This window comes from Triturus cristatus, chromosome 6 (assembly GCF_964204655.1).
Source record: "Triturus cristatus chromosome 6, aTriCri1.1, whole genome shotgun sequence".
NCBI classification, from domain to species: domain Eukaryota; kingdom Metazoa; phylum Chordata; class Amphibia; order Caudata; family Salamandridae; genus Triturus; species Triturus cristatus.
The window spans coordinates 521716396-521743712 of NC_140589.1; the positions used below are offsets into that span (position 1 = coordinate 521716396).

The window sequence follows — 27317 nt, forward strand, 5'->3', positions numbered from 1 at the left end:
ACTAAAGCAAGGTGGGAGATTGGACTAGATATGTAGACTACACAACTCAATAAACCCTTTAATTATTTTTATTGGAACACATTTAATCATTATGTTAGTTGAAAAAAACGAATTTAGGGATTCAGTGTCTTATCACATTATCACTTTAACCATAACCAGTTAACCATAACCAGTTAATTGTGGAGTTTTTAGAGAAAAGGACAAACATTCTAAATGAATGAATTAATATATCTTAGAACTGTGCAATATGGCGCAAGATCATTTAAATCAAGAATATGAGGAAGAAATTAGTAAAAGGCAAATGTACATGGTAAAACGTGTATATTTACACGGCAACTTGGTGTGCATATACAGTTTTTAGCGTCCCCTCATTTCCTCTTCAGAAAAGAAGACAGCCTTCTGAGTCGTTCTAACATTTTATTTTTGTTTTTGGAATGTCTGAATAAATTATACTGAGGATTTTAAGCTACATCTTTAAAACAATTTAACTGGGCCATTATACTTCTATGAATGCCTTGTGGCAAGCTTGTCAGAAGCTTGTGCCTAGGTCACAAACTTCATGGAAGGCCCTTCTGTGACATTTAGATCAAACTGAAACCATGTTCAGGGAAGTATTTGGCAAAAGCTTCAACTTATAGCGTGACCTGGTGTTAGCTGCTCAAACCCGCCTCATGGTAAATTGATCAGAAAAGGAGGCACGCCTGTTATTTGAAATACTCATATATTTTCTTAGGGTGCACAGGCCCAGACAAGCCCGGAAACGTGCAGGCCATGGTACAAACAGCTTTAGCTGGCCCATCTTTGTCTCCCTTCATTTTCTCATCCCTATTTAGTAGGCTGGGAGCAATCATTTACCAACGCAAGAAGCACGCTATTCGTTGGGCATATTAATACATGAGATGCAGTTCCATAAATGTTAAAATCTATCAGTCAGTTTAATTTATTTACTGTCAAATTGTAAAAACATGACTCAAACCGAATTTGAAAACTGTGCTCTGGAATATCAGTAATGAGTGATAGCTGGATTAAGGTCACGAGACCTTTGTCCAGTGATTCTCTAGGAAACCACAATTATAAAGTCCTAGCAGAGCAAATAGAGAGCAAATACACCAATCAAAGACTTCATTAAGAATATGCTGTTAATCTGGCAGAGCTGCAAAATATATATTTTAAATTAGAACATTGGAATGTTGAGCACACCATTGCAGACAATAGAGTGCTCTGGGCTTCTACGGGCCGGTAGAAGCAAGCACAAGAACATTCTAAAACAAAAGTCTCTTGGGGCCCGAGGGCATTTAAACCCCCGAGAGGCCTTTGTTTTAACCAATTAGAATATTTTGCTCTCCGGGGTGGAATATTTTAATAGCCTTAGAGCCCTCCTAGCGGGCTCTACCGGCCATTAAAGGCCTGCTCCCTTGTTAAAGGACCTCTAACACTGGAGCGGGCCTTTAATGGCCGGTAGAGACCGCTAGGTCAGGCTCTAAGTCTATATAATGACATACCATTTTATCACTTCGGTGGTGACTGAGTGAATTGCCACAACATTTTTCAGGAATACCATCAAGTATTAGCGGCAACTAAAAGATGGCATTGCAAAAATACACAATCTACCAGCAGTAACCAAGTTAACTGGAAGTTCCTGGCCAGCTTTTCCGTCAAACCTTTAAATACAGTAGTAACTTTGCTGCTGGGCATTAAGCCTGTATTTTACAGCAAGTTGTAAATGAAATTTGGTTGCAGGGGTAAAAAAAAAAAGCCATCAGGGCATAACAATAGTTAGGAACATTCGCTGGCCATCACCGGGAGTCTGCATAAAACAATCTGTGTGCTCACTTCATGCTCAAGCAGAGACCGTGGATCTGTGGCGCAGACAACTCAAAGCTGTGCCAAAGACCCCGGCGCTAGGCTCATATTTACAAATGACGTGGCACAGTGTTCTAAAGTTTTCATTTGTAACGTTGACTACAGAGATAGATGTGTCAAAGACACGACGAGGGAAACAATGTAAACTGTGAAGTGCAATACAACAGCCGAGGCAGCATTGTTCCCATTGTTGTTGCCGCCTCCTCCACCAGCAGTTGTAACGTTTGGGAGACATAAACTGCAGTTCATCCCGCAGAAAGAGCACGATGATATGGATTTCATGACACTCGAAGAGTACAGTCTTGCTACTTGAGTTCCTGCAAAAGAAAAGTGTGTTAAAACACATAAGCACCCACAGCAAAGTGCAGAAAACGAGCAATTAACAGCAGGGCAAACAGATGCTGAGACTAGGCATGCAACATGTATTTTTTTAAACATGTACCTCAACCGTAAGGTAGAAATGTTATTCAGGTTATTATGATAAATATATTGCACCAACACCGGAAAAGGAGTTAGGAATAAGTAATGCGCGTGAACTGGACAAAACAATATCTGGAAGGGTAAAAAGAGGAATATTTCATAAGTCAGAAGCTCAGACAGAGAATGCACTACCAAGCATCTTAAAGATGTAGGATGTCTTCAGAGGAGGACACACTTGTTTTAGTAGATTGGATATACGTCATTAGCACCATTGCTGGTAGCTGAACTCTACACGCTCTGCATGGTATTAGATGTTAAGATGGTAGATAGCGTAGAGTCAAACGGCTAGTGAGACATGCTCCTAAATAATTAATCCAGAAAAGAACAGTGTTGGAATGCTTATCTAAAGTGCATTATAATAATTTAAACTAAGGCCATCATGGCTGAGACAGACAATGTAGGATTAACCCAAATGAACACACAGGACACTAGGAGAAAGCCAGCTCAAGTAAGAAACCTGCACTGCTCATATGGGTACCACAAACTGACACGTTTCCAAAGATTTAGCCAGAATTGGTTAGCACAAATGCCAAGAAAATTTTGTATGATCATTACCTTGACCTTGCCTAACTTAGGTTTTATCACAAACTGGCACATCCATATAGCCAGACTGAAGTCATGATTTCAATATAGATGCATTGTACAAGCTGAGACTGATCTGGGTATCATCGGAATAAATATAGAATGAGTATCCCAATTCCTGGACAATGAAGACATATGCATGTCTTCCTTGGAGCGGTGAGCCACAAAGGTTTACTAGGGTACGTCTTTAACATTAAAGTGGCTCGTGGGGGTTGCATTGGGAATGTAGATCACACAAAAGCTAACTGATCAAAATGATTTTAGCACCACTAAATTGGAATCTCCTTTTCTCAGAAACTCTCGTAATGCTAAATTATCAATGATGAATGGTGCTGAGTGCATCTCCAATAATGTGCATGTGTTTAAAGGGCTACAGTTATGTCTTGAGAGACCAAACATGTCAATTTGTTATTCATCGAGTAGGAGGATGCCAAGAATGAGGTCTGTAATCTTCTTGATAAAAGTTGGTTAGCCAGAGGAGAGCATTATCTTGTATACCTTATTTATGAAGCCTAAAATGTAGGTTGCAGTGTTCAGCAGGTCATTGACCATGGATAGATCTATCAGTATTAGGATTCATCCATAATTGTCCTCCCATGCCCATTTAATGCCAGCAGTAGCACGGATGCCCAACGAAGTCATGCCACAGGTGCACCAAAGGCAAGCCTGTATGCACTGATCCACTACCGTATCACAAGCAGAGCTAGCCCTACTGCCCATTTCCATACCGACAGTGAGGTGAGAATTACGTATCATAAAGAAGACTTAATGGCATGGAAAGGGTACAAATGTTGCAATCTCTTCTTTATTTTGGCCGACGACCGCAATACTTTCAGTTGTGTAGCATGTCGATTGCTTCAGCCAGGTAAAAATTCTAAATTTCATACTGCGAGAGAAGTCACGGAGTGTTTGCCCAAGTTGGATAAGCAGGTAAAACGTAAGGGAAGCAATGAGCCAAAGGCCTGCCTAATCAATGTAAGATCCCTACCTAAACATAAGTGGGATATTTGGGGTCTTTTGAATAATAATATTTGGGATATAGTGTTTTTAACTGAAACATGGCTAAGTAATAATTTAGGATTGAACTTGGCTCTAGCTATAGCGGGACTATGGCATAGGCAGTGGATTGACAGTGATGCACCACTCAAAATTCCATTGCAGTTTAAACAAATTAGAGGAACTGGGTCAGGCTGAGGGGCTCATTTTTTTTATAAAATATCCGACAATTTCTCTCTCTCTGGAGCACTGATCTTGCACCCACCCACATATTCTACCAATTTTGGACAATTGCTCCCTAAGGCAGTAGCTCATTTGTACTTTCAATGCTCAAACTTTCCAGTGCTTGGTGACTGTAATCTTCATGTTGATGACCCCAATTGTAAAATGGAGAGAAAATAGTGGATGCAATGGCAGGGCTCAATCTCCTGAAAAAACGTAGAGATCCCACCCAAAAACTTCCCTGTCCTCCTACCCTCCTGATTCCCTATTCTGCTACACACCTCAGATACGTAGCCTCCCTTTCTAACAGCTAGTACTCCAGCCTACTTATTGTGCATCCAATGTTCATGTTTTCTTCCTCTTGCCTCCTCCATACCATCATCCTCCTTTTTTCATTCAAATGTTTTCTGTAACAAGCACTTCTCCAGCTTTCAACACCCATCTTGTACACTTGACTCTCTCTCTCTGCCTTCACTGTTCTAGTGTTCCTCCTCCTTGTTCCTTCACTTCCAACTTCATCTGCCTTCTCTCCTTCTAGCTACTCCCTCCCCTCCCATCTACATTCACCCAGTGGCGGTGCGTCCATTAAGGGTGCTGGGGCGTTGCCCCACAAGCCGCCCGCACCGGCAGCTCCCTCGGCGTCTCTGAACTTAAGTAAACTGACTCAGTTTACTACTTAAGTTTAGAGACGCTGAGGGAGAACTGTCTGACAATCATGTCAGTCAGCATGAACTCGGACTGCCCACCCCCTTCAGAGTCTGAAGGGGGAGGGCGGTCCGGCGTCATGCTGCTGAGTGACTGACATGCAGCAGACCAGGGGTGGCGCAGAGCGCACAGCAGGCAGCAGTGCGCATGCTGGGTGAAGGTTGGCGAATTTTCGCTCCGTGCCCAGTCATGCGCACTACTGTCTGCTGTGGCTGGCGCATGCCCATTAGGAGAGCGAGGGTTGAGCAAAGGCTCAAACCTCGGTCTCCTAATGGGCAGGCGGGCGGTGAGTCACCCTGCTCTAAGCCAATGCTGGCGCTGCTGGAGCAGCGTCAGTATTGGCTTATAGGGGACACCAACCAGTGCTGTTCCTTAGAAGAGGCGCCAACGGGACCCGGCCGAGAAGCAGAGAGGCGCCGCGCGGACCTGGTCTGGTAAGCTTTCTTTTTTAAATTGTAATCCCCCCCCCACCCCCGGCGACCTCCTCCCCTCTCCCGCTAGTATTGCGAGTAGTGACTGACTGACACAACTACTGATAGCACCCTGGGGCAATAAAACGTAAGCAGGGGGCAGGTGCAGGCGATGTGTAGAGTTCATAAACTCACAGGTACATAACCCAGCAAAAAGACCAGCGACCGAGGCCAGAGAGGAGAGACTGTCCGTTTGCTACCATGCTTTCCTGTAGCCACCACTGTAGGCAGAGTGGGGAAGGGAGGAACCGCTGTCCTATATTATTGTGTATCAGATGTTGCTGGTAATGTGTTAAGAAGCGAGATAGACATATATGTAGTAGGTTGTTTCACTGTGTCCGACTTATTGAGGCTGCTTAGTGTCTTAGTTTTGGTCAATCTGATTGTCTTGGTTGGGATAACGGGCATGGGAACTTCTGATGGTACACTGCCTTTTTCAAATTAGGAATAGCAATCGATTGTTACTTCATGTTATCTAATCGAGTTCAAAGTATAAACACAAAAACAATAGATTCAAATAGTCCCAAATGTTGTATTACATATTTTACTCTGAAATCTTGCTCTCAGATCCAGGGCACTCGATTTTTTATTTTCTTCTCTTAGTGTACCCATCAATTTCACTCTGCATGTTTTACACAGTGAGAAATCAGAGGTTGTTTGAAACGCAGTCGTGCGAGGGGTGACCCCGCACTCGTCGCAGGCCCTCGCTGCGAAGATCCAGTAACATGTGCGTCACCCCCTCTCTAACCTCCCCCTCCACTTCCCACACACACACCCCACCACAACTGCGGGGCCTCCAACACAAGTGAATAGGGCCCCATGTATTCTTTTTCACTGAAATGTAAGTGGGGGCACGGGGTGCTGTCTCTGTAAATCTTTCGCTAATTTAAACATAAAAAGGTTGTCTAACCCTTAAAAAAAATCTTGAAACTTCGTATTCACATGAGCATTTTTCAAATGTGCCCCGAAGAAAATTACTGCATTCTTAACCGGCAAACCTGAATAGACCGTTAAATACCAGTTTTCTCCAAAGTCACAACCTGCGAGTACGGTCACAAGAAGCGCATTATCTTAAAAGTAGCTCGGCTCGGCTGCTGAATAAACTCAGGTGCGACAAAATTATGTCAGTGCCAGTTGGTAATATGGACAGGGAGTTAAAATAAAAGCGTAAGAGGAGAGAGATGGAAAGGAAGAGTGGGAAGAAGTAGCCACGGATCAAGAAATGGAAAGGGCAGGAGCAAAGGGGAGTGCAAAGAGTGACAATGAAAGGATGGTTCATTCAAAGAGAAGTTCACAGAGAGGAGGGATGGACAGAGGGGAGTGCAACGAGTGACAATAAGAGGAGAGTGACAGGGATGGAGATGAGAGAGAAGTTCACAGAGAGGAGAAAGGGACAGAGGGGAGGGGAACGAGTGTCAATGAGAGGGGGTGACAGAGATGCAGATGAGGGAGATTTGCAGGGACGGACAGGACAAAGGGAAGTGGAAAGAGGTACAGCAAGGAGAGTCACACAGATGGAGATAAAGAGCGTGTGATAAGGTTCATAAGGGCCAAATGAGAGTGGAAACAATGGCAATGAGAGGAGAGTGACAGAGATGGAGGTCAGAGAGAGAGGTTCACAGAAAGGAGGGTAGGGCAAAAGGGAGTGGAAAGAGTGACAGCAAGGTGAGAGTGACACGGATGGAGAGGAAGAGCGTGAGATGAGATTCATAAGGGCCAAATGAGAGTGGAAAGAGTGGCAATGAGAGGAGAGTGACAGAGAGAGAGTTTCACAGAGAGGGGGGGGAGGGCAAAGGGGAGTGGTAAGAGTGACAGCTAGGAGAGAGTGAGCGGATGAACATGAAAGAGGGTGCAATTCAGGCAGAGCTGTATGGGGAAAACAGGAGGTAGAAAGAGTGATGGGGAGACCTAAAGCTGAGGGTGAAGTGCAGAGATGGTGAAGGGTGTGAGACACAAAGACACCGAAACGCAGAAATGAGTGGGAGGCAGAAAAAGGAAGGTGGTAATTTTTTAACACAGAAAGAAACTCGACTTGCTGGGACAAGCACTCAGTATTTCCTCATCCTGCCCAGCACGTCTCCTGGAAGCTCCCAGAAAGGGCAAGGTGTGACCAGGGGTGCTTATGAGGTGGCACCGGGCCCAGTATGTCTGGCTGTGGGTCTTGTGTTTGTCACTTTGTGAGTAAATCGAGTATTTCACGCTTGCTTGCAGCTGCAGCGGTCTCTGTATACTTTTTTGTTTATAGGTCTTTAAGCCTAAACAAATGTTTGTGACTCGTGCTTTATGTGTGTACTTGAAAGAGTTTGAGTGTGTGTTTGTACTTGTGTTGGGGTAGAGTTGATGGATATAAGGATGTTATTACAGATCCTGTCATAATACTTTCGCAAGTGCTTTATCAACCTTCCTGCTTCCTCAAATTTGCTTGAAAATGCTCCATTTATCCACTCTTTTTTCAAAATTTTCTCGGAGGAGTTGTTAGGGCTCGCTCGCCTCAGTGCAGTACCATGATAACTTTACTCACACCACTTTCAAATGTCACCAGCCGCCACTGCATTCACCTAATTTGTTTACGGGTAGTGCAAACCTAGTTTATAAAAATGAGGGAATGGGAACATTGTTTTTTGGGTTACCAAACTCAGCTTTCTCTAAACTAAATCATGAAAATAGAGAGGTATGTCTTTAGAAAAGATCCCTACTTCTGACCACAGTAGTCAGGACAAAACTTCTCTGTTTTTTTGACCCTCACCCACATTCATACGGCATGCTTCATCATTGGGTCTATACCCAGCATAGCTGTTAAGACCAGGTGGGTTCAACCCCACTTTTGGAGGGAGCTCTTAGCTATCCCTAAAGCATGTCCTTTAATCAATAGTGACAGCAGGGGACAATTCTCAAGAGAAAAGCTAAAATTACATAAAAGATAATACCTCACCAAAACTTTATTCGAAGGAACCTCTGACAAGATTAAAAACATACTTAATGCACTAGAAGCATTAACTGTGCTCCTGCGTCCATATGGTCAACATTGTTCATTCAGTATAACATTTCTGAATTTCAGGACCTATTGGATTCCACTTTTAACTCCTAAATTTGGGGGTCCAATGTTTCAGAGATAAGTATTAGTTTCATTCGCACCATGCACATATTCATTCGTTATCAGTCTCACAATTCAGTATGTCATTTGGCGCTCCGAAATTAGCCGGTGCTCTTCAACTTAAAACTGGGGGTTTCATTGCGCCTTAGGTTATTACAGGTAGGACGATGATGCAGGAATTATGGGCAGGTGCTGATGTTGGCTGGGTTCCATAGAGTAAGTGTGACACAGGAACCCAACCTATCTGTCATCACCATTATTCCTATGAAAACCAGGTCATATTTTGTGATCCAATTTTTTTAAATAAACAGTTGGAAATGAAAATAAACCGACAATGCTAGTGACACAATGAGCCATGCAGGGATATAAATCCATATAAGTGCATAAAACCAAGTGACAATATTACAATATTACATCTTGTACTATACACTTCATCTTATGATAAGTCTTTTCGTACAAACTTGTGGATTAATTTTGAGGTAATAGTTGCACCTGTTTGCTTTAATTTATTATCCTGAGAAGCAAAGTGCTGTCTACTCTTTTTCTCTTGAATGATGAGGCATTTTTTGTCTCCTTATTATCAACCCACCTGCTCTTCAGCTGCACATCCTTACCCCATTCTGTTTTTCAACATTCAACACATTCCGCAACCCCTCACTGTTCACCTCATGATATTTTTGCATACAGCCATTTCATTTAATTCGTTTCAGCTATTGTATTCTGCTCCACAAGACAGACTATCAATTCCACAAGGCTTTTTGTCACCTTTTGCTTTTTTTTTTTACACCAGGAGTATCTTTCTTACATTATGAAGCACTTTGTATACCTGTAGTGCATATGAAAAGCAATGTAAAAATGTAAGACTTTCCACTGATCACCGAAGGAGCATACCATTACGTATGCAACCAAATAGGTCCATTTGATTACGTGAGGTGGACATATGTTCTAGAGCCACTTTAGGAACCAGGTTTTAGATCAAACTTAGTTTTGAATTTAGTATGAGGTATGTTGGTTCCCGGAAAAAAGATAGATGCATTGTATTGTTAATCTAAAGACAATGTTGCAGTTTAGCTTTACGAAATGTACATAATTTGTGTTTCTGTTTCATAGCCTCACATTACTCTAGACAGCTGCTAGGCTGTCCTGGAAAAATCTTAAACTGGAGATCTAACCCCAAGTATGTGTCAACATGGCGAAAATAAGTGAGGTGTGGCTTGGTGCAGTGACTCAAGATGCGACGATTGATGTAAGGAGATGATGTGGATAAAGGTGGTTAGAAGATGTGACTTCTGCTCTTTTCCATGTTCTGCTACTCCTGGGAAGATACTGGACTGGAATGAACATTTTAGGAAACCAGATGAAGTGCACCCCTGATAAACAATTGTGGAGAGACAAAAACACTTGGGGACATATTCACAAGCCCCTATCGCCACAGGAACGTCACTTTTGTTGACGTTCCCATGGCGATAAGGCCAGAGTCCTATTCTCAAGGCAGCGTTAACTCACTTCACGTGGCTTAAAGCCACGTTAAGTGGCTTACCGTTGCCTTGAGAATAGGGCTCCTTTAACGCTAAACTTAGCGTGAAAGGGGGCGTGCAGTGGGTGTTACAGTGGGCGTACCGCTGCAACACACATTGAGTTTGACGCTACCGCCTATCATCAAGGGCGGCGATAATAGGTGGCAGCGCCAAACTTAAGACCTAGAAAAATAAGGTCTTAAAGTGGCTAAACGAGGAGAAAGCAGCACACATGGAAGAAGCAAACTGGCATTTTCGGTTTGTTAATGTACAAGAAGGGACACCTTCCTGTGTATTAACAAACTTTCCTGCTCGCAGACACCCTTGTGCTCTGGTGCAAGGCTGCCTGTTCTGGTGTTAAGTTGTGAGATTTAGCGCCGTCGATGAGGGAAACGCCAGGCTGCTATACAAATGGAAGTTATGCCGTTCCTCTCTTATAAAAACGTACGGAAGTACAGAGTCAGGGAAGACAGGAATCCCAACTACCCCGAGGATTGGGGTCCGTGTGGGGAGTCCATATTCCGGATAATAATGCCCTCACACACCCTTGCAGGTGTCATGCTTCATCATCTGGGCTGCTCCTCGTTGGGTCGGCGGTGCAATACCCGACGGGCTCCCTATAATAGGGGCTCTTTGTCGGAGATCTTTTTATCCGAATGCCGTATGATGAAGTGCGAGTGTGGGGGCAGAGTAGTGTAGAATAGTGAAATAGATTAAAATAGGGATGGGAGTGCCGAAGTAAGCAAGTTTTATTCTGGGGGTCTCCTGCCCTAATTAAAAAATAAAGAACAAAAAACAAGGCACTAACCCGAGTGTAATGTCTCGTGTAGTGTAATTCCGCGTTTTACTCAGTGTGGGTCAACATGTTTCTCGCTCTAGGATTATTATCCTCGCGATTCTTCAGGACCTAAACAATAATAATTATCTACACCTAAATTGTGTGGTGAAATTATCTACTCATGATAGTAGTGTCAAATGGTTATAGTACCTGGATCTACCTATTGGAGGAGACAAAAACATATAAGATATCATTCAGGTTGAGGTGGTACAATAAGCATAGGCACGGTCTAACGGTGACTCTGACTTCTAATCATGAAACTTGTGAAGTGAACGTTATTACGTTAAAGTTTTAAAATAATGAAAAACAAGTGGTGGGTTTCCATAGTGAGCTAATGTGTCTATAAGCCCCTATAGAATACAGTGATGCAGCAGAAACATTGTAAGGTACTCACCCTTATCAGTATGATCCCCAGGCATCAACAGTACCCGGTGGGATTTGCATAGCGCTTGATACCTAAAGGTTGTAGGACTAAGCAGATACACAATTTGTATGTCAACAGTAAAAAGTAGAACAGTCTCTCTTGAACAGTAGTGCCCTTGTGGACAATGTCTGATATGGTTCCCTGTATAGGCTCAAGCCAGTCGTGAGACTGCGAGGTGTGCAGGGGAAGGTTGGTTGTGGGATTGCAAGATCAGTTCTTAGATGTACTCAAGTAGAATGCTGTAGAGACAAACACTGCTTGTGTCAGCGAAAATTATGTGTTGTCTGTGGTAACAGATACGAAGAGGGCGATATTGTGCCAAAAAACGATCTCGACGTTAGTGTGAATTACACGAAGGTGTATAAATCTCCCTGTCTACAAAAATGGTGTTATTGCAGAAGCAGTGGAGGACAAAGGGGGTGGGTAGCTGAACGCTATTAAGTTGTAAAAAAGTTGAAAAATACATCTATTAGTGTGAGCCCGCTAACTGTCAGTCACAAAACGAGAACACAGGAAGTAAGTTAACGTGTTGTTTTGAAGAACAGGGGTGTGCTGTTCCTTCGAATCGGAGAGACGACCAATGATAGGAATGTAATTATCAGGGAAGTTTTGGCAAAAAGCAACTAGGAATATCTGAGGGGCAAAGTCCCTATTTTTACTTACAGTTGATGCGCGTTGTGCTCAAAAGTCGACCTGCCCTGTCCACCGGGTCCCGGGAGGTGAAGGTAAACATCCTTCCCCGGGTTTAAAAGAATGACGCAGGTCACGTGTCTAGAGGTATGGGTGGAGCAACGGATTACGCCTAATCCATTGTGTGGCTAATGTCGCGGCCATCTTGGAATGGCGTCTTAAAGGATTCAATAAGAAGCTAGAAACCTTATGTTATCTCAACACAGATTGGTGCTTGATAATAAGTCGGAAACCAAAAATGTGTGTTAATTGTAATACATGTATATTTAGACAATAAAATCAGTAGGGAAAACGCTGAGGTTAGTGATTCCAAATATTGTAACTAGGCTTGAAAATCCTATCGGACGCTCTTAGGAGTGAGGATTGAGACAAAAAATCACATAAGAGACCAAGTTAAAAAACGAGGTTAGTGAACGAGTACAAAACACAAGAGACTGCTCACATGTCACAGTGAAGCGAAGTTCGTATAGAAGAGGCTTCTTTCAACAGTTAGTAACATAACTACTGGTAAAGACAAAAAGACCATAATCTTAACCATGATGGGTGTCTGAATTATATGTGGATGTAAGCGCTATCGAACAATTAAGTGTTCTAATATGAGAAATGTAAATACTCATAAGGCCACCTAGATTCGGATGGAACTCCAGGGGATGTCGTCGTTGAGACCTCTGTCATATGTGGACAAGCGGTGTATCCATCTTTGTTCTTTGGTGAACAGGCTGTTTTTAGTAGAGTTCTGTGTAGTTTCCAGGATTAACCATTTGAGGGAGTCCGGAGAATGTGTTTTTTCCAAAAAATGAGCGCACATTTTTGTGTTGTTCTTACGGCAGCGAAAATTGCTGCAGTGCTCTGAAATGCGCAATCTGATGGGGCGAGTAGTCATGCCCACATAGTAGAGCTCACATGGGCAAGTGAGTAAATAAATGCAATTAGCCGTGTTACAGTTTGTGTGACTTCTCATTTCCCAGACGAATGTCCCATTCAATGTGATCGTCTTGTGTACGGAAGTGAAGGCACAAGCCGCACAGGAACCACAGGGGAAATGGCCGGTGACTGTTGGTAACTGCCAAAGTGTAGCCTGTCTAATGGTAGTTTTGGGTCTGGGCCTCGTCTTAATGAGCATATCTCTTAGATTTCTTGAGCGTTTGAATGCAAAACGTGGTTGTTCTAGATCTAAGGACCCAGTATTTAGTATGCCCCAGTGTTTTTTCAAAACTTTGGTAAGTCTATTGGAAATAGGTGTGAAGGTTGTGACGCAAGTGAGCGTCTCTGTCTCAGACACACTCACGACTTTAGGTTCCAAAAGGGCCTCTCTATTGTTATTGCGTGATCGTTTTTTTGCAAGTGCAATGCTCTTTGGTGGGTGGTTTCTAGCTGTCAAGTTCATTGCAAGGGTCTCAGACTCGAATTTGAAATCATTCACCATGCTGCAATTCCTTCTTATCCTAAGGAAGTGTCCAAAGGGTAAATTGATTTGGGGTGATGACTGTTGAAATGTAGAAGGCTATTGCGGTCAGTGCTCTTCCTATACATGGTAGTGACCAAGTGACCTGCTTCGATTTTAATGGTGAGGTCTAGAAAAGATATGTGTGTGGGGGAGACAGTGATGGTAAAGTTTAAAAATGGATTGAGGTTATTGATCCATTTTAAGAACTCGTTGTGGGATTCAGAGCTCCCTTTCCAAAAGATAAGGATATCATCAATAAAACGTTTCCAAATCATAATGTTCTCATGGTAGGGGTTGGAGTCATGATGGATATGTTGTCTCTCAAAAGCTGCCATATAAAGGCATGCCACACTAGGGGCGAAGGTACTCCCCATTGAAGTACCTTGGGTCTGATGGTAAAGTTGCCCCTTAAATTCAAAGAAATTTTCAGTCAAAGCCAGTGCTGCACATTCCATGACAAAGCTGGGAGGTGTAGCTGATTCCCAGTTAGTCAGGTTCAGATCTTCCTCAATCACCTCAAGGGTAGCCCTCTGTGGGATGTTAGTGTAGAGGGCTTCTACATCGAGGGTGATGAGGAAGTCAATCTCGTCTGCCCTTTGAAATTGATCGAGTAAGCGTAATGCATCCGTAGTGTCCTGCAAGTAGGAAGGTACAAGTTTCACCAACGGTTGTAAGAAGTGTTCCCAAAACTGTGATAAAGGTTCCAAGATCGAGCCTATGCCAGAGATGATAAGTCTCCCTGGTACCGGTGTGATCCCCTTATGAATCTTTGGGAGAATGTAGAAGTAGGGGGTCTTGGCATCTTTTTTATTTAGGAATAAGGCCTCCTTTTTTCTCAGCCAACCCTGATTTTCGGCTGAGTCAACAATGCCCGTGATGGTATTCTTCAGGCGTTGTGTGGGGTTTATGGCAATAGGGGTGTAGTAATGCCTATCACTCAATTGCCTGAGGCACTCAGTGTTGTAGTCCGAGGTTGCCATTATCACTGTCGCTCCCTCTATGTCAGCTTGTTTGATTACAATAGTGGGGTAATTTGCTAAGGATTCTACGGCAAGCATCTCTTTCTTGGACATGTTGTTAAAAGGTCTAGAGGTAGTGAGAGCTTTTACCTCTTGGAGTACGGCTTGCTCTTATGTTAGTACTTCAGTGGGAATCATCCCGTTGTTAGGGGTGAAAGTGGATGGATTATGAAGTCCAGAGTCTTCTTCCCGTTGGTAGTCTTTGCCATCAAAAAATGCTTTGAGGTGTAATTTTCGAAAAAATTGGTGTAGTTCACATGTTTGTTTGAAATGATCAACCCGCGGTGTGGGAACAAAACCCAGACCTTTCTCTAGGACCTCCTTTTCCGTTTCGTTGAGTATTCTCGGAGACAAATTGACCACTAGGGTCTTTTTTTGTTGTTCGTGTGCCTCCGGGTTTCGTATACCTGCTGTTGTGGATCCTCCCACTGGACCCGCTTTTCCTGCTGATTCCCTCTTCTTCTCCCTCGCCCTCTGCCCCAACCTCTGCCTAAAAAGGCTTACTCATGCCTGGGGGTGCGAATTGGGGTGGGCATTGTGGAAAAAGGGGATATTGCCAGGCTGCACCACATTCTTGAGAATAGGGTGCAGCCTGGAGTTTCCGAAGTGGCGGTGAGAGGCATTAAGCCAAGGAGGCTAACCCCTCTCACCGCCACTTCATTGTGAATATCCCCATGTGAACGGTGTGACATTTCTGTTTCTTTTATGTCCCTCAGAACCCCTTGGTGAAAAACATTCCAACTATTCATAGTCCTCCATCTATAACATAGTTTATTTTCAAACATTGCATCCAATATTAGCGTTTGTTTGTATAACAGTATTCATAGGGAGGGTTCCAACACTATGGGGAATGGACGTGCCAGGATAAGTGAAGAAACACATGCTGGGTTTACTGTAAACATTTATGAATTCCTCTTAAACTTACTTGGTTTATAATAATCCACGATTGAAATGATGGCTTCTTGGGAACTTGATACTTTGGCATCCCGAAGCATTGGAACTCCTACGCAAACTGGTGTCCCACTGATCTGTAAACATCAATATCAACAGTGACATTGTGTTTTTTACAACATTGCTTTAAAACGTTTTGGTTGTTTAAAAAATCCCTGAAATGATTCAAAGTGTGTGAAATATAACTGCCATTCATACTGGATTTCTGTAGCTTCACTTGCTTACATTTATGGCTGTTGACGTGTTCCACCCCCTTAAAATGGTCTCACCACGGTTCCCAATCTTACTGTGCTTCTTTGAGCATACCCCGGTCCTGTACACATTCTTTTTTTACCTGATGCAGTAGTTCACTCCTCTGAGCCAATCATTAATCGAGAGACCTACGTCTAACCTCCAGTGTCATGCTATGTCCCATTTTGCCACAAGCAGACCTAGACCCACCAGAGTGTGCATGCTCCCTAGGCCTCTCCAATCGTATATTATCTCTAATAATGTCACCTTAGGATGCCTCAACATGAGTTACCCTATCACTTTCCCAAGAATGTGATAGATCCATGTCCAGTATTGTACAAGCACAGGGCAAATCCCATGCCATCTGTATGAACGTGCCCTCCTAAGTGCTGCATCGAGGACAGTTAGGGCTTGGATGTAACAGTAACAGTGATAACTACACAAAAATCAGTTGCCTTTACAAAAGTGCATAAACAAAATCAGAAATACCAAGGTAATCGCATTTGATAGAAGGAAAGAAGCAAGTGTTACAAGAAGGCTGTTAAATCAAGAAAAGTGCGAGGCAATAGTCTACAACAATTGATACCAACCCAGAGCTTTACTAAACTATATTTATTCAATAAATTAGAGCGGATGGGAAGAGGAAGTACAATGTTTTATAGTGGGGAGTTATTTTATGAACTGATTATGCTCCATATAAAATAAATAACAACTTTCTTATTACATTGTATCTTTACAAGTCACCTCCAAGGAAAACGAGTTAAAAAGTATATATGTACTTCAAGAAGCTGCATAAATGTATTACGTGACGTGAGAAAACACGATTCTTACAATACACAACACACATGAGACAATCAAACAATGGTGACAAAAATGAGTGATTTATAAAAAAAAAAGATACAAATACTATGTCCAAAATTAAAAGTAATTTTATCGAGACAGATCCTCAAATGTACTGGCATATCTAAATTGACAGTACCTGAACTTACATTTAAGTGGATTCACTCACAAAGGAAGAAATTACCACCAGTTTATAATTTTCCATGTGAGCAAATCCTCTCTCAGTCGCCTTACTTGCTAGCATCTCAGGAAGAGGACACTTGTCAAAGCATGCCAATTGACAGGGCTAATAATTGAGAGTTGCAGAGTACCAAATGAAGGAGGAAGTGGTCTATGTAAAAAATGGCCCACTAAAACAATGGAGACATAAAATCGCTATCAGATATCCCTTTACAGTAAGGTCCTTGAAACATTCTGTTATTTAAACCTCCGTATTTGTTTATAGTTGATTTACCCTTTTTATAGACGTCTGGTGGGACACATTTTTTACAGAAACTAACACGTATATTTCCAGACTAAAGGATAAAAAGTATTTTTGCCATTGCATGATAAAATTGCCAGAGTTTGTTTTATAAAGTCCGTAATTGCAAGCATATGTTGGAATATCAGTAGATTATGCCAGCTTGATTTACTAGACATCAAAAAAGACAACAAGGTGGGCCAGGGGCGAACTTTAAGGCATCTGCTGGTTTAACATTTTGTGAATGCCTTTACCTCTACTTTGATTAGGAAGATCTGTCAGCATGCATTGTATTTATCCATGACCTCCCCTTTTAATTTGTTTATTTTTAGCGCAACTCTTAAACTATTGGTGAGGGTGATGCTCGATTTTGTCCCCACGATCCTTAAATATTCTCAATACACACAATTACATTCCCCTACCATGAGTGAACAGTGCTAGCGGTATTCCATTGAGGCCCGGGGATTATTATTAGATGCATTTGATGCAGAGTGCATTATTTTGTATGATTTTTCTGATACTTCAATTTTAACACCTGAAAATCCACATTTGTTCTCTAAGTTGCCCTTATGGTTATTGAGCAAGGTAGCCTTAAGGTCTTTTAGAATGTTTTACAACAAACCAGGGAGCATATGTACAAGAACTTAACGGCGCTGTAGCATCCATTTTTTGATGTTACGGCGGATTTTTTTTTATCGCCGTATTTACAAGTTGCCGCTAACTGCATTTAGCTGCACTTTCCAGCGTAAAAATAATTTTTAAGATCGCCACTTCTGTGTGCGGGACTTAACGAAAATGAGATGCATGGTGGGTGTTCCCGTGCAAAAACTGCCGCTAACCCCACTTTGTGATAAACCCCCCCTAAACTGCAGCTAAGTCCAGTTCAAGGTTTTCAAGACCAGTAAATATCTGGTCTTAAAATTGGTGCAAACACTTGGGGCCTCATTTCAGATATTTTGATTCTGGACAGAGCTGCATGGAATGCTGCTGCGCTGCCTTGCGACAAAACAATAGGGCAGGAATGCGCACTATCAATAAGATAGGGTGCGTTCCTGGGCCTAATTCATGAAAGTTTTGCATCACTGCAACAAAACAGGATTGCAACACTGTTCACTGCGCCCTCCTTGAGACATCATGGATGCGCCATATTCAAAGACATCATGGATGCGCCATATTCAAAGTACGGCGCTCCATGTCGCAATTAATGACAGCTACGTCTGGAATCCTAACGTATCAGGCAGCGCTAAAGTCACGCATTGCTACAGTTGTCTTGCAAGCATGAAGCACCTCCAGTAATGCATGGGGCTAGCCTATCCCTATGGCACTGCGTCACTCTTGTGTCTGCCATGAGGCAAGCGTAAGGTTTTGATGCAGTGGTGCCCTAGAATTGTCGCAGTGAAATCTAAGAGACTTCACAGCACCAATCCTACAAGGCTTTGTTGCGTGGGAGCGCCCACCCTGCATACATACCAGACGCAGGTATAATGTGGCACAGGGCTTCACAAGGTCAAGCATATGCCTAGATGTCACTTTGTAAATACGGCGCAACGTGGTGCAAGATTCACGCTGCAAGTATGTCAAGAAAATGAAGCGCCGGCGGCGTTAAACTGCCAGAAGGGGCTCAAGATTACCCCCCTGTCTTTTTCTTGTACGATGGGGCACAATGGCTGCCGTGCACCAACGCAGGCACCCTTGCGCCATGGTGCAAGGGTGACTGTGTTGCGGAGTTGATTGATGTTGTTGCTCCATTTCTACTTGAGACATCTGCAGGTGTGTCTGGACTAGTGGAGGTCGGGAGTGAAAAAGTTGGCCTTCTTGGAGTGTTGTTTGTCTGGTCTTTTCTTGATGGCTGCCAGGGTATCGGCACAATTGGAAATCCATGGTTAGAGGTTGCGCGCTACAGTGTTGGTGTCTGTAAGCATTGGCGGAGTGGTGGTGCTGAGGGAGTTGATGAGAAGTTCTTCGGTGGCCTTGATCCAGCTGCAACGGTGGGGAGGGCAATGATGGCGGTGGTGTACGGTGGTCATGGTGAAGGCCTGAGGTATACAATGATGGTCGGTCCTGTAGAGTTCTATGGTGTGGCTGTAGTTGAAGATCCTGCTGGCGGAGAAGACAGGCTTGAGCGTGTGTCCGGCTATGTGGTTGATGTGGTGACTAGCTGCTTGAGTCCAATGTTGGCAAGGTTCCCTAGGACGGGGGTGGTGTTCTGGTCACTTGGGTTGTCCAGGTGGAACTTGAGGCCTCCATGTAGGATGTAGTTGGTGGATGTGAGAACCTGGGGTGCGATGAGGTCTACAATGGCATAGATGAATAAGGGGTTCATGGCCCAGGGGCCTGTAGACGAAGGTGCTGCAGAGGGTGGTGTTGGGGTTGGTGCGGATCTGGAAGAGGAGGGGTTCCATGGTCACCATTAGGTCATTAGAGTGTGTGGTCAGTGTGTGTGGTTTTGTAAACAATGGCAATGCCTCCTCCTGGGCGGTCGGGGTGGTCCTTGTGGGTAATTTTCCAGCCGTCGGGGATGGCGATTGCGATGTCTTGTCCGGAGCAGAGTTTGGTTCAGGTTTACGTGAAGAAGACGATGTCTGAAGAGTTGGCGTCGAGTTGGTCCCAGATTTCTGTGGCGTATTTGTTGAGGGACCGCATGTTGTGTGGTATATATCTACCACTGGCAATAAGGCCACTAACCCTGTCTAGGGCTCAGAATAGGGCTCATTCAATTATTCCTTTGCTCAACCCTTGATAGCTTGGCTGCAAGCAGGCAGGCATAACTTAAGAGACAGGTATGTAAAGTATTTAAAAACATCAATTCAGTAAGGGAGATCCCTGTCAAACTCTGGAAGTAGGACCGCTGGAGCTTTTCAGAGGGATGAACAAGCAGGGCACGCTGGCTCGTGGTTGAAGGTTGCCGGCTTGGCGCTTGCGATTGAGTCGGTCCCTCTCTAGAGCTTTTTTCCAAAGTTGCTCCAAACTTCTCCAAACTTCTAGAACTTCTTCCTGAAGTTCCTCCGGGGATTCCAAAGTGTCCAAAACACAATCCAAGGGTCTGGGACTTCAGTTCTCACAATCCATTTAGACAATATCCTTATAAATCCACTGGACACACTTCACGCTGGGGATTCTTGATGGTGATGGTCCAGGTGAGCTCTGATAACTTCTAGCTTGCAGGGAGTCCACTCTTTATTCCTCTTGAAGCAAGGTACATCTAAAGGGCTGTAGTTCCAGATAAAGCAACAGGTGCAGTCAGTCAGAATGCAGGTGCTGATGGTACCAATCAAGTTTCCACCTTGGAAATCCTTCTTCTCTAAGTTTCAAGCAGCAAATCTGAGATGCTCTGCATTCCTCACATATGTATTTAGTGGTCTCTGGGGTCAAGCACAAGAGCACTCCTGTCCAATGAGGGGCAGGTCAACACCCCAGAGCATGACCACTTCCTCCAAAGTGTGGCAAAATCTTCTCCCAGAAAGCTCTATTTTGCCAAAATTGAATATGGCTGAACTTGCAGCAGAGGAGCAAGAACGAGTTAATCCCACCTCCAGTATGGCTCATTTCCATAGCTCTCCTCCCTCTGCCATCTACAAATTCCTGCCTTAAGCCTGCAGTCTGGTTTGGTCATAGGGCTGGGAGTTATATGGCGTTCTCTGCCTGTCCTATCCCCTTTGAACCTCCATGGTTTATGACCCCTTCCCCCTGCTCTAGCATGCATGTGTAGCTGAGCTCTCTCTAACACAGATAGCCTCTCTCTTGGTGAGCCACATATCACTTCATGAAAGCAGCCTGGCTAATCCTCTCAACTCTCACCAATCAGGGGAGACCACAGGAAGGCTGAATTTTGGCTTACGGACAAGAAAGTCTTATAACTCCTTTCTGTATAGTTTAGGATTAATTCAACAATAGCAATTTGTCAATACCATTCTCCTAAGTCATTGAATGATATTTTGTATGAATTCCAAGCGATAGTTATTCATTAATAAACTATTGCCATGTTAACCTATATGAATTCGGATCTACAATGGGGAAAATGAAACGTGCAATTTCTCCAACACCAGGGAATATAAAACATATTTTATAAGTATCTTGCTTATAGCTACATGACCCCCACCTCTGGGATACCTAGGGGAGACTTTAGGGGTCTTGAATATGCAAAAAAATAGTATAGATCCTCACTCCACAGTTCTCCTAGCACAAAAGTAGATTTTGAGAAGCACTTTGCTACAATGGGGGAACTGAAATGTGCAATTTATCTATCCACAGTGCATATAAAACCTTTTTTATAAGGGCCCTCCTTATAGGTACCTGCCCCCCTACCCTCCCGGGACAACTAGGGGAGATCCTGGAGGTACCTAATAAGCCATAATATTGAAGTCTGTCATTTTTTATGTGTCCCTACCACCAAAGTCGAGTTTGGGCACAATTTACATTTAAAAGCAGTGCTGCAACACAGGCCGCTTTTACCCATGCAAGTGCAGAAAGGGCTGCTGGCCTCTCGACTGCCATGCCCTATTATATACTAGGGTCTTAAAGGTAGTTTTAATCCCCCTGCCCTATTATGTACTAGGAACTTATAGGGTAGGTCATGCAAATATTAAGTGTACTCTAATATATAGTATAGCATCGTGTATGTGTGTGTTTTCACTATTTTTTCACCATAGCACTGGCCCTGAGCCTGGTTAGGCAGAGCCCCGGGACAGTCAGAGTCAGTTACCACCAGTACAAGTCAGCAAAAAAATTGGGGGTTGCCAGGCCACAGGATGACTTTGCAACACCTTGCAATAAGGAAACCTCAATAGATGTGTTACTAAATATGAATAAAAGCTTTATCATCAGCATAGAAAGCAATGTTGAGACCAAAGGAAATAATAATGGCACATGAAGGTCTCACATAGATATTAAAAGGGAAATGGGGACAAGGTTGACCCTTGAGGGACACTATAGGAACATGAAATAGGAAAGGAACAGAATTGTCGTAGCATCAACTATTGAACTTGTCATAGATAAAAAGGAGGTGAACCTAGGACATTGTCCTTTATACCCACTAAGCGCATCTGATTCATCTGAATTTCATGTGCACAGTATGGAATGCTACTGAAAGATCTAATAAAATAAGGGCACTTGACTGAACATTATCTGCCAGTAGTCTAAGATTGTTCAACATGAAAAGCATTGCTAGTTCAGTACTACTGAGCATCATCTAGTATTTTATTAAATCCTAAGTTCACCTAGTTATTTAGCTAAAACACCCCCAAAATATTAAACATAAACAAGAGAGAAAAGATCTCTCTTATTAGAAGGCTATCAGACCTCTAGAAACTGATATAGCGCGCAATTCCGTTTTGTGATGAAAATGTTGGGACAGGCTACTGTATGAAGAAATATGTAATATGTAATGGGTCCTTACACCCCCCCCCCCGTCCTTTTCTTTTCTCTATATCTACACAAGCACCTTCTATGAACACTATTCTATCACTAAAATATTTCTGGAGCTAAGAATTTATGGTAATTTACATGTATATCATGAATTGAGAATACATTTTCAAAACCTCTAGAGAAAACTTTTTGTGTGTGTCTGGATTCTTTTGACCTCAATTCTCTGTAATTCTTCTGAGTGGGGTTGTTCAAAGTAACTAAGAAGGAGGTATCAAATTTGGCCCTTCACCTTTTAAATAATTGTATTTTCTCCTCTGATAGGACCATTGTGGACTGTATCGCTAGTTACCCATGTCCTTCAGGTTATAATTTTGGGTCACCCCATTGTTTTTTAATGTAACTTTCTATAAGTGCCATTTTCAAACTTGCAACTTAAAATCCAACTTCACCATAAATTGGGATTTTAAATTGTAAGTCCAGAGAAACCAAACTTCCAATGTCTATCTTTCTACCTAATTGGAAATTACACGTATAAAATGTAACAAGGTAGTCCCAATGTTAACCTATGGGAGAGACAGGCCTTGCAGTAGTGAAAAACAAATTTAAGAGTATTTCACTACCAGGGCATGTAAAACTGAAAAGAACTTGTCCTACATTTCAAATACACTGCACCCTGCCCTTAGGGCTGTCTAGCCCCTACCATAGGGGTGACTTACATGTAATCAAAAGGAAGGTTTATGCCTGGCAAGTAGGTTAACTTGTCAGTGCAAAATGGCAGTTTAAAACTGCACCCACAAGCTCTGCAATGGCAGGGCTGAGATGTGTTTAAAGGGCTAATGAGGTGGGTGGCACGATCAGTGCTGCAGGCCCTCTTGTAGCACTTAAGTTACAGACCATGGGCACATATAGTGTCCTTTACTAGGGACTTATAAGTAAATTAAATATGACAATTATGGATAAGCCTGTTACCACATTTTAGGGAGAGAATGTTAGCAGGGGTAAAGTGCTCAGAGCCCTAAAACTAACACAAATGAGGTCAGAAAAAGGGGAGTAGGAAGGCAAAACGTTTGGGGGTAACCCTTCAGAAAGGGCCAGGCCCAACAAGGAGTTTTGTACTACCAGGTCATGTAAAACCTAAAGGTATGTGTCCAAATTTTAAATACAATGCACTCTGCCCTATGGGCGGCGTAGAGCCTACTCTAGGGGTGACGTATATGTATTAAAAGGGGAGAGTTAGGCCAAGGCAAATTGGCAGTTTAAAACTGCACTAAAGACTGTAATGGCAGGCCTGAGACCTGTTATGAAGGGCTTCGTAAGTGGGTGGGACAATATGTGCTGCAGGCCCACTAGTAGCATTTAATTTACTGTAGTACCACCTTCCTAGGGAATTACAAGAAAATTAAATGTGACTATAGGGTGTTAGCCAATTTTACCATGTTTGAAGGAGTGGTAAAGTGCACAGAGCTGTAAAAGCCAACAAAAAAGGTTATGGAAAACAGGAGGGGTGAAGGCATACAGTTTGGGGGTGGCCCTGTAGCGTGGAATAAGCCCATAAATATTGATTTCACATTTGAGGGCATATTCGAAACGTTATTGTTTAATTATGCATATTGTGGTCCCTATTGCGGATATCTCTTTACTGGTGGTATCAAGCATAGCCTTTGTCATCTTTGTCATATTGTGTTTCTGTGTAGGTTCTGTACCAGACAGCAGTTTAGAAAACAGCAGTTGGTGCACTATGTGCTTTAAGGATATGAGAATCAAATTGAAATATTACTATGAGAGTTAAGCAAGTGGTCTCATGCAGGAAACTCGCAGTGAAATCAATGGAGGTTAACCAGAATTTGTGCAATACCTAATCACTTGTAACGTCCATCAAACATGTAGGTCAGTCCAAGATTCATCTATTGCGATTCTGACAGTTATCAGTGAGAGAACATTTGCATCATACCATGTTGCTTAGAGAGGCTTCTCAATTTGTAATGGGCAGTACCAAAACAGGGGTCCCTGTCTCAAAATGACACCTCTGGTTTGAGCTCCTGCAACACTTCACACATTTGGTTTGCTGTTCACTGCCCAAATGCCTAAAGAAATCTCTGTAGTCTCCCAAACATTACAAGTACAGAAGATTGCTGAGCTTCTCTATCATAAGGCAATGTCTCTCAGATGGTCTTCATTTTGCATTTCCAGCTATTTCTGTACTAAAATGACTGTTTCTGGTGCCTTCATTGGGCTTTTGTCCCTAGAATCCTATGTTTTGCCTCTTAAGTATTAAGTCCAGTATTCACTCGACTGCAGTTCAGGACATGGAAGTGTCAGGCAAGCCCTTTGCAGGTAAACATGCCACACAGCTCATTGGGCTTGTGGTATCAACAGCCCACTACTATGAAACAGGCCACTAATATGAAAGACTGGTGAAAGATGCTTTCTAATGTAAGTGTAGAATAAGCAGCAGTTTGGAAAACTGCCACTGTATGACAAGATATTATCTAAGTCCACGAAGAAAGTTGTTTCTTTGCCATGCCTTCATGTAACATGTGAGTTCAGGGTTCAGTGGGCTTCTTGGACCCGTTCTACTGTTATGGGCGTATTACTGCTTTCCCATTACTTTGGAGGCCAGAGTCCAGCAATGGGCCAATAACTCCAAAACTTTGTAGCATATAGTGATGACTTTCTACAGAGGGTTAGAATATGAAATGATTGAAGGTTTTAGGAATATGTACTGGAAAGCCTGGGCAGGCTGAGGGGGGACACTGGTTTGGTTAGCAAAAAAGGAGGTAAAAGAAATGGTGGCTGATAGTTGAATGAGAATGTTAGATAGAAGTTGCTGTTATTATAGATTTCTGATACTTTAACAAAATACATTGGAAGAGAATGTGACGGTCGATGTAGCTGAGGTCCTCGAGGTTTAATATGGATTGGAACTGTTACATTATTTTTGTAAGGGTGTTTCTTTTCTTGGTTGCAAGGACATTTTCTCAGCAGTGAATATACAATATACTATTGCAGTCCTGTGATGATAGAAGGCAAAATGATCCCCTTCAGATTACAATATGAAAAATTTAATAATTCCCTGGCTTTTTTGGGACAGCACGGGTGTGCAGTATACCTGACTCAAGCTTAGTGATTCCAACGTTATCCTGGTATCCAGCTAAATCAGGTTCTGTGTTCCAAGGAAGTGAGATAAGAGTGCCCCCTTACATAAAGTTGTACATCTTGCCTTTCTGTGGCAACTGATCCAAACATAACAAGGATAGATTAAAAAATGATAACTCATTGTTCATACTGGTTACTCTACAGTCTTAACTTTACAAATATGCCATTCCGGTTTAGAAGTCAAGCACTGACGGTATTTGCTTTACAGCTTTTTAAGTGACTGCACTTTTATGCTACTCAGAGATCTCCTGAAGTTAGTCTGAATTCACTGCTTAACCAAAGAGGACAATCTTGAGGTTCTAACTCAAAATGTCAGGCAAGTGGAACATTTAACAACCAATGAAAGGGAGTTTCAAATGCACAAATTCACAGGAACTGTATAATGAAAGAACGGATATTTATCAGTGGTGGCTGGTGTTAAGGGGTGAAAAGGGTGTTGCCCTACTAGCTTCGGGACCAGGGCATCGGGAGCGACGGGAGGAGAAAGAGAGACTGCACTGTACACCATGCAGCAGCTTCAAATTAAGTGCTCACTGCTGCGTGTGATTATAAATTCAATTTTTTTTATGGAAGGGATGAGGTCAGAGAACTCCTACGCATGTGCTGGGCGGGGCGAGGACTATTGCTCGTCCTCGAAGCACATGCCAGAAGAGCGATGTCATCCTGAAGGGCGTGGCCAGAGAAAGCACAAATGGTTTGTTTTGAATGGGGTGCTTATGCTGCGGCCTGGCTACGGTACCGGGGTGACTGCGAGGGAAGGGCATGCTGCTTACACCGTGCTACAGCAACAAACGCAAGTAAGTCTCATTGTCTCCGCAGTCCACTTTCTGAAACCCGTGGCTCATACTCCAGGATGGAGCAAAAGAGCTTGCATTGTCGGCTACTTATTAGCATGGTTGCATCCTGTTTTTTTTATTTTGTAATTGTAATGATTGTTTGTGATGTTGAAATCTGAGGCTTCCGTTCACAGTAAACTACTATAAATGAAACTGGAACCTTTGCTGGGGTTAAGATTGTTGTCATCTGATATAAACCCAAAAGTATGCAGTAAGTGTGGCGTAATGCTCTTGTCCACGTTTTCTCTTTCAATTCTGGGACTTATACTCCGGCTTTTTTAATGAGATAAACAAGCCTACAAGGATAAGGAGACTGCAGATCAGTGGCAAAAGTATAGATATTGCCAAGGGTGTGGATAGTGGGGGACAGATTTTGAAAGTGATTTGGGCAAACAGTAAAAATGCAAAACAATTTAGAGGTTTGAGATTCTTTTGACTGAGTACCCATTAGAAATTAGAGGTTTCTAAACATATAGATTTTCACATAGAATAATGGCTCGGAGTTCACTGGCTCCTGATAATAATAAATCAGAGCCCTGCGTCTGAGCTCGAGGAAGGTCTTGCTGCTGGTCAGAGCTGTAGTGACAGAGCAGCCAGGGTTCTAGTGTGGGACCACAGATGTGATGACAAAGTGGTCTCTGAAGGAAGGGACGATTGTTAGTCCCCTGGGAGATGTGTTCATAAGAGAGTCAAGATGAAGGCGTGGAGGAAGGTTTTATCTCCAGTTGGAGAAGTAGCAATCAAACTGTTTATGACCTGAGCTCACAGATGTTTTTGCACTAATCATAAATGTAGGGTGGAGCAGGTTTTCCCTCCAGTTGGACAGGTGTTCATACAGTGATATAGTTTAAGGTGGGAAAGGCTGGTCCCCTCAAGGGGGGTGTATTCATATAGCGATCTAGGGTCTAGTTCTGTGGTTATACTGAATAAGCAGCTACCTACATCATTATCATATGAAATCTCTTTATTGATGTCATAACTACACTTTCACAATTGCCTTATTAACCTTTTTGCCTACTCAAATTTGCTTGATAAAGCATCATTTGCCCACTCTTTTTTAAACGTTTCTCAGGAGGAGAACCCCCTAACTGAACTACCCTTATGACAGTCAGGCTTGCTCGCTATGCTCACA

The 27317-nt window shown here is 42.9% G+C and overlaps 1 protein-coding gene across 1 annotated transcript in view; it reads right to left on the reverse strand.

Moving 5' to 3' along the window:
* Positions 1-404: 404 nt before the first annotated feature.
* The window catches only part of LOC146817362 (CD109 antigen-like), a 469596-nt gene continuing 442683 nt past the window's right edge, over positions 405-27317 (reverse strand). The window contains exons 32-33 of the mRNA XM_085610954.1: positions 15273-15375; positions 405-2180 (exon numbers count right to left, since the gene is read on the reverse strand). Coding sequence (XP_085467080.1) covers positions 1963-2180; positions 15273-15375 — 321 coding nt within the window. The 3' untranslated portion in view covers positions 405-1962. The remainder of the gene's footprint in view (positions 2181-15272; positions 15376-27317) is intronic.